The sequence below is a fragment of the Mus caroli genome, unplaced genomic scaffold (assembly GCF_978045245.1).
Source record: "Mus caroli unplaced genomic scaffold, Mus_caroli_1 scaffold_10, whole genome shotgun sequence".
NCBI lineage: Eukaryota > Metazoa > Chordata > Mammalia > Rodentia > Muridae > Mus > Mus caroli.
Window position 1 is genome coordinate 3793983 of NW_028227265.1, and position 13922 is coordinate 3807904.

A 13922-nucleotide genomic window follows, 5' to 3' on the forward strand; every position below is an offset into this window, starting at 1 on the left:
GAACTTACAAAGTTTCTTACATGGAAGGAAACAATCAAGCTGATTGAACTAGCAGCCTATAGAATGGGGGGGAGCTTTGTGTGCTGTACATCTGATAAGGGTTAATGTCTAAGTTACATGATAAACTAAAAGAAATTCAGCACCTGAAAATACCCAGTAAGTCACAGACACTTCTCAAGGAGGAGTGCAGGTGAGCATAAATACAGAATAATATCCAACATCTTTGCCCAGAACATATCTTGCAAGGTAGGGTTCATCAGACAGGTGACTAGAAGACAGCTCAGGAGTAGAGGCTGTCTGAGTTCTGACGGTTAGGTGGGGCCCAGGAGAGACCCCTGGCTGCTTCCTTCAGAGGGATGAAGGTCTTTCCCCCAGGACCTTGAACTAGTTCTTGTAAGAGTGAAGTGTTAGAGGTGGGAACCCCAGCCCTGAGCTCCTGGCTCCCTGCTCATCTGACCCCATGCTCAGAAGCCTCCAGAACTGGAACTAAACTTCCCCCTATTTCGTACCCAGCTGCAGAAACCTCATTTTAGTAACAGAAAGCTGACTGGGCTCCCTACGACAAGATCTGGGGAAGCCAGCCTCTTCCTCCCACTGCCTTCTGCGGATGCTGGCCTTCTGCCTGTTGTTTTCATCTGAGTCTTGGGTATTTGTGTATATGTGTTCCTGTGTTTGTGTGGGGCATCCCATGTGAGTACGTGCGGGTAGGCCAGATAGCAACTCCATCGGGGTTGTTCCTTAGGCACTGTCAAGTGGGTGTTGGAGACAGAATCTGTCACTCAGCCTGAAGCTCATTGATGAGGTTAGAGTGGCTCTGTGATAGCAAGTGGTCTCCTGACATGTCTTCATGTGCATGCCATGCCCTCCTGTGTACACACAGAGCAAACAAGCAAGTAAGCGTCATACGGGGTTTAAGAGTGACTGAGCAAATCCCCTCATGTGGATGTCTAGCCTGCATGTGCATGCACACACACATATGCACATGCTTACACACAGACCATCCTTCACATACATATACACAGGCATGCCTACATACATACCCATACAACACACACATGCATACACACATGCTGGGATAAAAAAGGAATCTTGCCTCAACTTCTCATGTGAGGATTGCAGATGTGAACCACATCCTGCCTCTGTTTGGATTCTTTCTCTATATAATTGCGTTTATCAGAAAAAAAAAAAAAGCCACATGTTGGCCGGGGGTGGTGGCACACGCCTTTAATCCCAGCACTTGGGAGGCAGAGGCAAGCGAATTTCTGAGTTCGAGGCCAGCCTGATCTACAGAGTGAGTTCCAGGACAGCCAGGGCTACACAGAGAAACCCTGTCTCAAAAAACAAACAAACAAAAAAAGCTACATGTTCTAGTTTAGAGGCAGGAGAATGGTTCTACATATATATAATTGCTCTCTTCAGACACACCAGAAAAGGGCATCAGACCTCATTACAGATGGTTGTGAGCCATCATGTGGTCACTGGAAAGTGACCTCAGGACCTCTGGAAGAGCAGTCGGTGCTCTGTGCTCTTAACCACTGAGCCACCTCCCCAGCCCAGATGTGTGGGTAGGGGTGCTTACATGTGCTTAGGACACTGGGTGTTGATGATAGTCATTTTAGAACTAAGTAATCTTGAATAATAATACTGGTTTTCTGGTTGTGTTTTATTTTCATGACAGAAAAACTTTCTCCAGGTCATGAGACTGCATTTGTGTAACACAATGGGACCCATCTGGGATGGAGGCATGGAAGGGTATTGGCTTCCGTGGGTCTCCTCAGTTCATGGTACTGTGTGGCTACAGACTGTCCTTTGGGCAGTAGGGACACTTGGAGCTAGACAGAGACACTACAGTGCTGTGTCTCGCAGCACAGCCTGAGAGCACGATGAGCCCATAAAGATCCCCTGGAGTAGCTCTTGCTGATTCTTGGATCCCCTAGAGTAGCTCCTTGCTGGTTCTTAGACAGCTTGGCTGTGTCTCCGAGTCTGCAGAAGTCGCAGGTGGTAAAGCCTGGCTTTGTCATGTGCAGCTTCCACTGTGTGCAAACAAGGTGTGCTTCATGCACTGCTCACAACCATGCTGGGAGGAAGAGATCTTCTCTCTTCCCTTCTGGTGTCTTCTCCCCTCACCCCTGAGGCAAGACAAATCTCGCCTGTCTTAGGCTTACCAGCCTCGCACTTCTGTTCCTTGATTAGAAGCAATTGAGAAGTTGGGCTGCTCAGCTAGGTGGACAGACACGAGGATGGGTTCTGACTTTTGCTTTCTGTCAGCTCGCTCTTCTGATACTTGTTGGGAATCTCTTTGCGGTAAGGCTGGTTATTCCCTCACACACAAAAGGAAACACATGGCAATGAGTCTTGAAAACTCTCCATGCAGTTTTATGGTGTGGTGTGGGCTGTTTCTTAGTTCTGCTCAAGCCTATTGTTTATATTTTGAGTGCTTCTCGCATGTATTTATGTGTACCACATGTATGCATTGTCTGCTGATGCCAGAGAGGGTTTTGGATCTGGACCTGGAGTTATAGACAGTTGTTAGCTATCCAAAGTGGGTTCTGGGAATCATTCTCAGACCTCTAGAAGAGCAGTCTGTGCTCTGAAGCACCGAGCCACCCCAGCCTGGGGTGGGGGTGGGGGTGTTAATTTAATGCCTGTTTTCTCTTGTCCTGTGAGTTTTTGTTAGTGACAGGTACCATGTGAAGCTGGTGAGGGGAACTTGTCCCTCAATACTGCGACCAAAGTGGTCTGCAGAGCTGAGATTCTATCCTCAAAGCCACATCGTGGCTTTAAGTGTCTGCAACTTCTGGGGTTCAGTCAGATTTCCTGTAGTTCTCAGTATAGGTATCTCATATGTGGGCTATATTGTATGTCTAAAACATTGGGGCAATTTCTGTGTCTTGGCTGCCAGTACAGAGCTGTGTGGCTATCAGAGACATCGTTTGGGAAAAGGGGTGGGGAATTTCTCTGGCCATACTGAGAGAGACTGACTTGTAGGTAGTGATGGCTGGTCTCTGTTTCCCTCCCTTTTGGGCTCCATCCTCTGGGCACCAAGGCCCATCTTGTTATATGCCAACCTTGACTCTGACCTGGAAGCCAGAACACCTCCCCCCCCCCACCCCAGCCCCCCAGAGCTGGGGCCCTGTTCCAGCTGCAGTGTGTCCCCATCCTCAGGAGAGAGCTGTGCAGCCTCTGCACTCACAGCTCTGGGAGAAGGTCAGGTCTTCTTATGTGGTGAGCCTGGGGATGGTTGGTATTAATAGAAACCTGTAGAAGTGTTTTAGAACTGAGGTAGAAACCGGACACTGGAGGATCCGCTCAGGGTTTCTCTTTCTCTTGTAGATATGTGTCCGGGGGTTTGACTTGTAAAAACTGGGACTCTGATTTTGGCAGGGGGGTGGCAGGGAGGACACATTTTGCCAATGAAAAGCATTAAAATTCAGGCTGCTGCCCGTGTCAGATTTCATACAAAAGACATTTTACAGTCAAACCCGGAAAACGTGGAAATAGAGATTTATAATGGAAATGCTGATTCAATTTAAGCCAAAGCCAGACATTTCATGGGGGAAAATTAGATTAAACAGTAGATGCTTAGAGAGGCCTAAAAGGCATATGCTATGCATGCATCTCGAGCATTCGGGTACTTTCTGTGGTGAGCAGGAGGCAGCCCCTTGATGTTAGAGCCCTTTATTAAACACTCTTTTATCTGTCTTTGGACTTATCAGACCCCAAAACGAACAGTCTGCAGTCTGGTGATTCTGCTCATTCCTGCAGGATCACAGCAGGTGTTATGGGTGGAAGTGATTGTGTCCTATCACGGTGTGCCGTCTTTATGAGGTTAAGGCCATTTAGATGGTGACCATGGGGCTCCCAATTATCACTGACCACTTAGATGTGAGGGCAAGGAACTTCCAGAGAGGCCCTAGGACCTGTTGGCAAGGAGAGAGGCTTCCTGCTGTGGTTAGACACCCTGGGCCTCTACCCTGACCTGAGTGAGGTCAAGGCTGTTCCCAGGTGTGCCCTCCCCTGCCAGGGCTACCTGCCTACCTCACTCTGCTGCAGTCTTCTGGATACACAAACATTCCGATTTTGACAAAGTCCAATTCCCAATCATTGTCTTGGGTTGACAGTGCTGTTGGTGTTCTATCCAGGAGGCCGATGCCAAGACTGCACTCACACTTCAGCTTCCATGAGCTATATTGTGTGTGTGTGTGTGTGTGTAGGCCAGAGGTCAACATTACACATCTTTTTCAATCATTCTCCTCCATAATGTTTAAGTCATGATCTCTTACCCATTCAGTGCCACTGGGCCAAGGGATCCTCCTGTCTCCACACCCCCAGTCACCCCTGGTGTAAGTCATGTGCCACATAGAAGCATGGCTTTTATGCGAGTGCTCCGAGGCCTCGTGCTTGCAGGACAAGCTCCTTCCCAGCCATCTCCCGGACCTGTTGTCTTCTGTGACTTTTATAGTTTTTGCACTGTTCCATTTAATCTTTTTTTTCCCGAGTGATTTTTATATGTGGAGTTAGGTAGGGTCCAATTTCATATCTTGCATAAGCACATCTAGTTTCTTTTGTTGGAAACGTTTCCCCCATTAGATTTTTACCGTCCATATTGAAGAAGACTTGATAGTGGGCCTGAGAACATGCCACAGAGGCAACTTCTGAAAGATTTGCTGTGTGTAGGATTTAAATGGTCAGACATGTGGACAAGGACAGAGAAGAAGGCCTTGCGGAGTCTTTGGTAGGAAGCATGCAAAACCCTGGATGATAACATAAAGTTAGCCCGTGTGAACAGAGAGGCAGGAGGCCCAGGCTCTGGCAAGCATTGGGATAGGTACAGTGCTGGCTTAATCAAGCAGGCTTTATTCTAAGGGAATATGACAGGGTCCAACTAGTGGCAGCTGAAGCAGGGAGGGAAGGGAAGCCCATCTCAGAGGAAGACTGTGTGGTGAACTTGACGGGCTGTGGTTGGATGTGGATTCGATGATGTGTGTGAGAGCTTGCTGGGTGGTAGTGTTGGGCGAGGCCTGAAGAGGCTGGACCATGAGCATGGGCAGTCACAGTGCAGGTGGAAGCGCGGAGTGAGGAGCTTTTGGGTTTTGAGTACAGGCTGACTTGTCAGCGTAGAGAGGGTGTGGAACCTCCGAGATGCATTCAGAATTCAGAGAAGGCAGCCAGGGATAGAGAGCTGGACAAAGCATCTGCAGGAGCCCCCGGAGGAGGAGGAGCCAGCAGGCAACTCAAAGACTCTGACCCACATGCCATGATGCTGCTCCCTGCTCTACCCTGGCACGTGGGTCTGCAGCCTCATAGATTTAGATGTAAGCTGATCATGAGTTCCAGCCCAGGGCCAGACACAGCTGTGAGAAGGGACCTGCCTGTTCATGTGGAACTAGCTGGTGCCTGGTCTGCAATCATCCTAGCATCCCACCTGATAGACCTGTGGTTCAAGTTCCCTTGTTTACCTTGGTCCCCCAAGGCTGTACATCATGGGTTCATATAAGGGGTTCTCTAGGGTTTGAATATTTCAGGGTTCATCATGAAGTCCTGAACTCTGATGGAAAACATCCTAACTGTATCTTGGGGCTCTGCTGTCCTGAAGCCCACACTGGGAAAAATCCCCCACCCCCACCCCTTCCCCTAGTAACACAAGGCTTGCCTAAGGAACTGTGGAGTTAATGCCAGTGTGATCTTTCTACCAAGGTAGAAGCCATGTGTATCTTACCCCATATCATAAAACTCCAAAGTGAAGAATCCTGTTTTCTGCATTTTCATGGCCATGTTAATGTTGCTACCAGATCTGTGTTTTGGTTTGGTTTGGTTTAAAGAGTCTCTGAATGAAGCACTTATTTTCCTGCCCAGATTTAACAAAATGTTGTTAAATCTGATTAAACTTGCCTATTTAATAATAGCTGTCTTGGCTACTTTTCTCATTGCTGTGACAAAATGTCTGACAAAGTCAATTTAAGGAAAATTTTAACTCATTGGCCAGTACTGTCCACCATGGTGGGGAGGCAGGCTGCGCTGTGAGGCAGCCGCATTGTGTCGCATTCGTCCAGAAGCAGAGAGGGAAATGCTGGTGCTCAGCTCACTTCCTTGTTTTTCTTCAGTTTAGCACCCAGCTCATGGGGCGCTGCTGCCCACATTTCAGGTGGGTCTTCCCTCCTCAGCTAAACCTCTCTGAAAATCCCCTCAGCGGCAGGAGCAGAGGTGTATTTCCTAGGTGATTCCAAGTCCAGTCAGGTGGATATAAAAACCCATTTCTCAGGTCACTACACATCTGCATGTGCATTGAAGGCTGTTTGATGAACATTTGGTCTTGGCTTCCTATGATAGCAGGCTGAGCATACTGGACATCGTGTGGCTCAGGTGATATAGACCTTTAGAGAAGGCCACAGCCTCGTTCTTGTCCTCTTGGCCACAGGGGCCGGGCGTCAAAGTGGGGTACCTTTGTTTCTCCTGCATTCCTTAGCCATGCTCTGATTGGAGTCTGCTGTGGAGAATAAGCATTTCCCACACAGTTGTCCTTGCATTATCAATGTGCTATATAATTTTAACCACTCTTTTCTATGAATGGGACTCATAATGTGTGCATTTTGTGGGTTCCAACCATTTGCTACAGCTGCAGTCCTGATAAGAGGCTCAATTATAAGCACAGTATTAGTCTTTAAGACTCACTGATGTCTCGTGGAAGATGTGGAAATGTGTCTTATTTACTGACGATTGTGCTAAAGCAGCCAAGTGCTGTGGTTCTGTCTTGTCCCTCTCTGATGAATACCTAGGGTGTTAGCCGAGGGCCAGTCCTTCTCAGGTTCCCAGTCCTTGAGTTTGTCCTTGAGCTGTCTTCCTTTGCCCTCCCTAACTCCTTATTGTAGGTCTCCTGCTCATGCCTGGGAGGCCACACAACTTCCCTTTTTCCTTTTTTTCAAATGCCCACAGAGGGCTGGTTGTTTACTTTTGATGGCAGCAGAAGCCTTAGGACTCATAGTGCGAGGCTCATTGTAGCTGGGGATGTAGTTGGTAAAGTTGCTCACCTGACATGCAAAAAGCCCTGGGTCCGATCCCCATCACAAAGTGTGTGTGGGGGACAATCTTCTTGTGCTGGAGAGGCAGAGGCAGGAGGACCAGGAGCTCAAGGTCATCTTTGGCTACATTAGTGCGTTTGAGGCTAGCTAATGCTATATTCACAAAATAAAAAGCACAACAGAGAGGGAGAGAGGGAGGGAGGGAGGGAGGGAGGGAGGGAGGGAGGGAGGGAGGGAGGGAGGGAGGGAGGGGATGGGTGCAAGGGTGGGGTGGTGTGTTCTTGATATTGAAAATGAGCTTGAGAAGGAAAACTAATGACCTGGCGAGGCCTGTGTCTTCTCCTTCCCTCAGTGTCAGTGTCTGGACTCGGGAACTTGGAAGCATGGTCCTTATGCTAGGCCTAGCAGGATAGAGCAGGTTAGAAGACTACGTAATATGTAACTAGGTGCCCATTCAGTTCTGGGTATACTTTATACACACCTTCATTTGTCAGTGCCTTTCATGTTTATAAGGAAATGTGCTAGGGCTTATCGTCTGAGCCCTGAAATTTGCCAATGTGCTATCCAAGCTAGTGACAGTGACAAACCCAGAAGAGTAAGCGCATGGAGGATCATGGGAAGAAGGTTGTAGAGGCTTCTTGTCTCAGGCTTTTGCTCCTAACTCTGACATGAAGCTCGAGGGACAGAATAACAAGTCCCCTGGATATTCAGTTTTCCACAACATCTTTATTTGTATGGGAACTGTTCATAGCATGCATTGGGAGTTTCTGCCAGGAAGCTACCTAACAGAAGAGGGTTCTGCACAGCCCAGAGGGCTCAGAGACCCATGACAGATGGCCTCTGGGGACTAGTAACTGCTTGCTTCTGTGCTCCTGCCTTGCCAGGGAGAGTTGCTGGGATGTGGACAGAATGAGGGTGGCAGCATTTTTCAGTCTACTAGTTGGGCCATCAGCATCTCATTTATCCCATACCTCAGTGGGATAGGGTGCCCCTTGACAGAATGGAATAGCTGCTGGGTATTAAGTTCATAGTCATTGTAAGGGTATGAGGAAAAGCATGTGGCAGTAATATCCTGCCCTGGCTTCCCACGTGTTTACACTTATGGACCTTGTGAGCATGTATCTGAAAAGTTGCAGTGAACCAAAGTCTCCTGTAGTTCAGCGGACTCAGGTTCCCTTTGTAACTGAGGTGACCTTGGCCTTCTGCTCCTACAGCCTTCCCTCTCCAGTGTGTTTAGTATGCTGCCATGCCAAGTGGTGTACAAGCGCGGGATCAAACCCAGGGCTTCATGCACACCAGGCATGAACTCTACTGACTGAGCTACATCCCCAGCCCTGAACTCTTACAGTTAAAGCCAATAATTAGTAGAGGCTCTTATATTATTGAGTGTTGGCACCTGATACATTCCTTTAGTTATTTGTCAATTTGCTTGCTTGCTTATTTATTTATTTATTTATTTATGGTACATTTACCACATACTAGAAACTGTACTGATCCCCACAAAAGAAATAGTGAGAAAAGTTATGTAAGCCTGGACCCACGTGGCTGCTCTGAGGGGAAATTCACACACAGAGTCAGGAATCTGCTATGAAGTACAAGGAGAGAGAAAGTAGCCAACATCATGGGAACCTGGGGTGGTGGGGGTGGGGGGACACAGCCTGAGAGGTGACTAGCGATGTGGTCAGCTCTGAAGCAGCTGGTGCTCCAGTTAGAGGGAGCGGTTTGGACAGCAGCCTAAAGTGTGGGGTTGCTGGAAGACTCTAAAGGTACTCAGTATAAAGTGATTGAGACACGGCATAGAAAGTGGGGCTGGACAGAAGACAGAGATGGGAGAGAACACCACAGTGAAGAGCTAGCTGCACAGAGGGAGGGGAGAGCTCACAGAGCACGTGGGGCTTCTCCAGCATCCAGTGTTCTGTCACGCAGCTATCTGCCCAGCCAGGAAGAGACTAAGTACAACCAGCCCCAAATCTCTGTAGCTTCATGGTTTGTCTTTCTGGCCGACATCTTGTCTTCACTACTCCTGGGTGACATGGCTTTAGTGGGTCTGATGGTTGACCTGGCTTATGGGTCTCTGAGGTAGCTGAGTCTCAGCACTCCCTCCCCTCACCTCTCTAGGAGACCCTGTCGGACTCAGCTCTACAGCACTGGGATTTGGCTCCTTGTTGGCTGTGCAGGGGTCTTGTGTATTTTCCCACTTTGTGTCATACCTGTTAGGTTCTGGACCTTCAGTGTGCACAGGACATGGGGAAAAGAGGGGGAGAGGGAATGAGCATCTCAGAGGTGTCAGGGTGGCCTGTAGCATTTCATAGGTGGCTTTGTCACATCTTTGTTAAGTAGGTATAAGTTTCTGTTCTTTTCAATGACAGTGAACCTACTTGGATTTTCCATTCCTGGGTCAGTTTGGAGAAGTTGATCTTGCTAGGACATTATTGGTTTTTTATTTTTGTCACGTAGCTGCTTCAGGCATTCTTATGCTTGCATTGACATCAGTGCTTTGGATATGTGTTCTCCATGCCTTCCTTCCCACCTGACAGCCCATGTGCTGTGTTCTCCATGCCTTCCTTCCCACCTTACAGCCCATGTGCTGTGTCCTCCGTGCCTCCCTTCCCACCTTGCAGCCCATGTGCTGTTCTGTCTGGGTCTTCTGTGAGCTGGAGAAGGAACGTATTTTTGTTTATTTTTGAAGCAGCTCTGACTTGCTTATCCTGCCTACTTCTCTTCCTACAGTCTTGGGCACATCTGCTACATTTTGTTGTTGTCCTTGAAAATGGGCGGAGTGCTGAGCACTTACTCCTTGCTATGATTCCAGGAGTTAGCTCAGTGCGTGAGGGTGCGGTACCAGGGTAGAATGCTCTATACAGAAGATCTGCAAATTGACACTAGGAACCTACAGATGAGTTTCCTGGTATTGCCTGTTGGGGATTCATATAGCTCTCTACCAAACATTAAAGAGAAAGGGGTGGGGACACACACATGCATGTGGACGTGGGTATGTGCCCCCTGTAAGGGCTGTTGAGAGGCCAGAGGAATAGAGCAGCTCACTTCCTTTCATGTCCTTCTCCTTAGTTTTTGAGACACGATCTCTTACTGAACCTGGGATGGCAGGGATGGCTCCTAGGTCCACCTGTTTCCATCTGCCAGTGTGGAAGTTACAGATACTTCAGTCGCACCTGCTTTTACACAGCTTCTCGGGATATCAATTCAGGTCCTCATGCTGTCAGTCATATAAGCACACTTACAGACCAAGGCGGCCCCTAGCCAGCATACATTTTTAAGTTTAAATTTTTATTGTCTGTAAAAAGCAGCCATCCAAAGAACTGATGGGTCCCACAGAAGGCTAGTTCACGGAATCAGATTCGTCTCAGTGGAAGAGGGCTAAAGTGTTTTCTTTTTTGCTGTCGCTCCCTTGGTTTCCAGGAACTGTTTCGTAAGAGTCTAAATTGTGTAGGAAATAACAGCAATTCATAGCAGTCTACAATCCTTTTAAAAATAGTCATTCTAGGTGATTGAGAAGAGGCAGCCATTCCCTTGTGTCTGAGAACACAGGTCAGGGTATCTGTGTGTGCATCTGCTTGCATTTTCTCCCTCCCTCCATTTGTCACATCTGGGAGATCTCTTATCTCCTCGGTTACATAATGGCTCTGGGGTAAATAGCCTGAGGCCATGAGCAGACTGATGCTTTTTTTAGTATTGGGGACAAAGTAGCTACTACCCTAGGAAAATGTCTGCCCGTCTTCTCAAGGATGCCCATCTATTCATCTTGGCTACCAGGAGCTTGCCCAAACGTTCTCAATCTGTTTAGCTGATTAAGACTTTCATCTTGGCCAGTGAACTGTAGGTGGATACTTATGGGAGGGACACGAGAGCCACTTAGCCTGTCAGAGCTGAGAAAGTATGCAGGGTTAGCAACATTTTTTTATGGTTAAAGATAAAAGAGAAATGAAAATACACCTGACCACATTTCTGCTCCACACATTGACATCCCCTACAGTCGTTCCTGTGTGGTGCCTGAAGTGAATCCTGCATCCTGCTAACGTTTCTCTAAGCGTGGTGGTGGTGTTTTTCTGTGAGAGTTCCAGTCAGCCTTGCACAACAGGATAGTCAGGCACACCTGAGCTCTGTGACAGTGTAAAGAGGCTTGATATCAGCAGAGGCAAGGGTGAAAGATGAGAAATCGCCTGTAGACCGGTACTGACCTGAATCATGTCAATCACAACTGACTGTTCTCTGTCTTCTGATTCAGGCAGAGGAATGCTAACGACAGAAGTATTAAAGAGTGCTGCTGAAGCCGGGACAGTGTCACCACAGCCGCTGGAGCACAATCGTCGTGGCCTCAGAGAAACCGTGCTTTGAGGATGCTGTTTGCGTTTGGTGAAAAAGGCAACCACCTTTCTGTCTGTGTCTGTTCCAGTGCTGTGTGACGAGCATGGAGGGAGGCTCACACCACTGCTGCTGATAACTGCTTCTTGTTCCTGTGGACATGAGTGATCCAAGGCCATCACAGGCAGAAAAGCACAAGCTTGGCAGAGCTGCTGCCAAACTCAAGGACCCTTCCAGAACCATGCAGGCTGATGATTATTTTGCTCGGAAATTTAAAGCCATCAATGGCAGCATGGGACCTGCTACTTTAAACACTTCCAGTTCGAGTGAGGGTGGGGGAGGTGGGGGTGGGCCAGCCAATGGTACCCCAGCAGTGCCCAAGATGGGCGTGAGGGCCAGAGTGTCTGAGTGGCCTCCTAAAAAGGACTGCTCCAAGGACCTGGCTTGCAAGACGCTGTGGGAGAGTCGTTCTCAGTCCAGCTATGAGAGTGTTACCTCTATCATCCAGAATGGCCAAAATGACCAGGGTGACAGGCAGCCAGAGGAGCAGCTGGACCTGGACTTTGTGGAAGCAAAGTACACCATTGGAGACATCTTTGTCCATTCTCCCCAGAGAGGGCTGCACCCCATACGACAGAGGAGCAACAGTGACATCACCATCAGTGACATCGATACGGAGGATGTCCTGGACCAACACGCAGTCAACCCCAACACGGGAGCGGCCCTGCACAGGGAGTATGGGAGCACTTCATCTATTGACAGGCAGGGTCTGTCTGGAGAGAATGTTTTCGCCATGCTCCGCGGGTACCGAATAGAGAGTTATGATCCTAAAGTGACTGGCTCCTTTGGGTTTCCAGATTTCTTTCCCTGTGACACCGCCATCTCCCCCAGCCTCCATGCGGCGGCCCAGATTTCCAGAGGAGAATTCGTCCGCATCTCAGGGTTGGACTACATGGATGGCGGCCTCTTGATGGGGAGGGACAGAGACAAGCCCTTCAAGCGCAGGCTAAAGTCAGAGTCTGTGGAAACCTCACTCTTCCGAAAACTTCGGGCAGTCAAGAGTGAGCATGAGACCTTCAAGTTCACGTCTGACCTGGAGGAGGGCCGCCTGGACCGAGGCATCCGCCCATGGAGTTGCCAGAGGTGCTTTGCCCATTACGATGTGCAGAGTATCCTGTTCAACATCAATGAAGCCATGGCCACGAGGGCCAGTGTAGGGAAGAGAAAGAACATCACCACGGGGGCCTCCGCAGCATCACAGACCCCGGTTCCTGTAGGCCCAGCCGGAGGCTGCGAGTCCCCGCTGGGCAGTAAGGAGGACCTCAACTCCAAGGAGAACCCAGATGCTGATGAGGGCGACGGGAAGAGCAACGACCTGGTCCTCAGCTGTCCATACTTTCGCAATGAGACTGGTGGGGAGGGCGATAGACGCATTGCCCTCTCTCGGGCCAACTCAGCCTCTTTCAGCTCTGGGGAGAGCTGCTCCTTTGAGTCATCCCTCAGCTCACACTGTACCAATGCAGGTGTCTCTGTCTTGGAGGTGCCACGGGAGAGCCAGCCCATCCACAGGGAGAAGGTCAAACGCTACATCATAGAGCACGTCGACCTCGGGGCCTACTACTACCGCAAGTTCTTCTATGGCAAAGGTAGGCACCTGGCTTCCTGCAGGGGCTCTGGGGCCCTTCTATACTACTGTGTTAATGCCTTCCTGCGAGACACACACACACACACACACACACACACACACACCTTCCCCAATGTCCTAAGGACAAACCAAAGTACAATTCCATCAGCATTCACTCTGGAGAATCAGTGAGTGAGTCTATTAGACTGACAAAGCATAGGTAAGGAAGGAGTTGTGAGCAAGGTGGCCTTATAGCAGCCGTGTGGAAGGATCTGCAGCCAGCATGGATGACTCCGATAGCTGCACAGATGGGAGCCTCTTCCCCAGTTCTTGCCCCACCTTGTACCTTAGCCCTTTCTGAGTTAGGGCAGAATTAGCACACAGCTGATGGATGGATGGATGGGTATTCAGGTCAGGGGCCCTCACCCTCCCTGGCATTCCTTTTACAGGATATCAGTAGTCCAAACGTCCAGCTGTGACAGACTTTTGCAAGCAGGCACCCCTGGTCCTATGAAGACAGCAGCTGTTTGGCTCAGAGGATAGTTCCGCATGACACACTGGGACCCAAATAACGCAGCACTCTAGGGGCAGCTTTGGAGGAGGAAGGACTTGTTCTGACATGGTTGCAGAGAGTCCAAGCCATAGCCAAGTGTCCCTGTGTTCTTGGGGTAGACATGGGATCATGTCGTGCAGAGAATTTTTTCATTTTACAGTGCGTAGGGAGGGATAGACAGACGGTCAGGGATTGGGTATCAGTTCTGGTGACACAACTTCAGTGACCTGCTCTTCCGGCAAAGTTCTACCTCACAAAGTTTCTAGGGCCCTCCATAGTAGCACCACCAGCTACAGACCCGTTGTTTATCATGAGCCTGTAGGAGACGTTGAAATCATCCCAGTCTTCAGGCACTGCCGTGGGCCTTTCTGCTTTAGAGCAGCTTCCTCGGTACCCCGTCACC

The 13922-nt window shown here is 49.2% G+C and overlaps 1 protein-coding gene across 3 annotated transcripts in view; it reads left to right on the forward strand.

Annotated features, from left to right (window-relative positions):
* Sipa1l2 (signal induced proliferation associated 1 like 2) overlaps positions 1–13922 on the forward strand; it is a 151363-nt gene that overhangs the window by 66531 nt on the left and 70910 nt on the right. For all 3 annotated transcript variants that reach the window (XM_085843514.1, XM_085843515.1, XM_029480755.2), the window contains one exon: positions 11266–12988. In XM_085843514.1, the coding sequence (XP_085699640.1) occupies positions 11503–12988 (1486 nt within the window). In that variant the 5' untranslated portion in view covers positions 11266–11502. The remainder of the gene's footprint in view (positions 1–11265; positions 12989–13922) is intronic.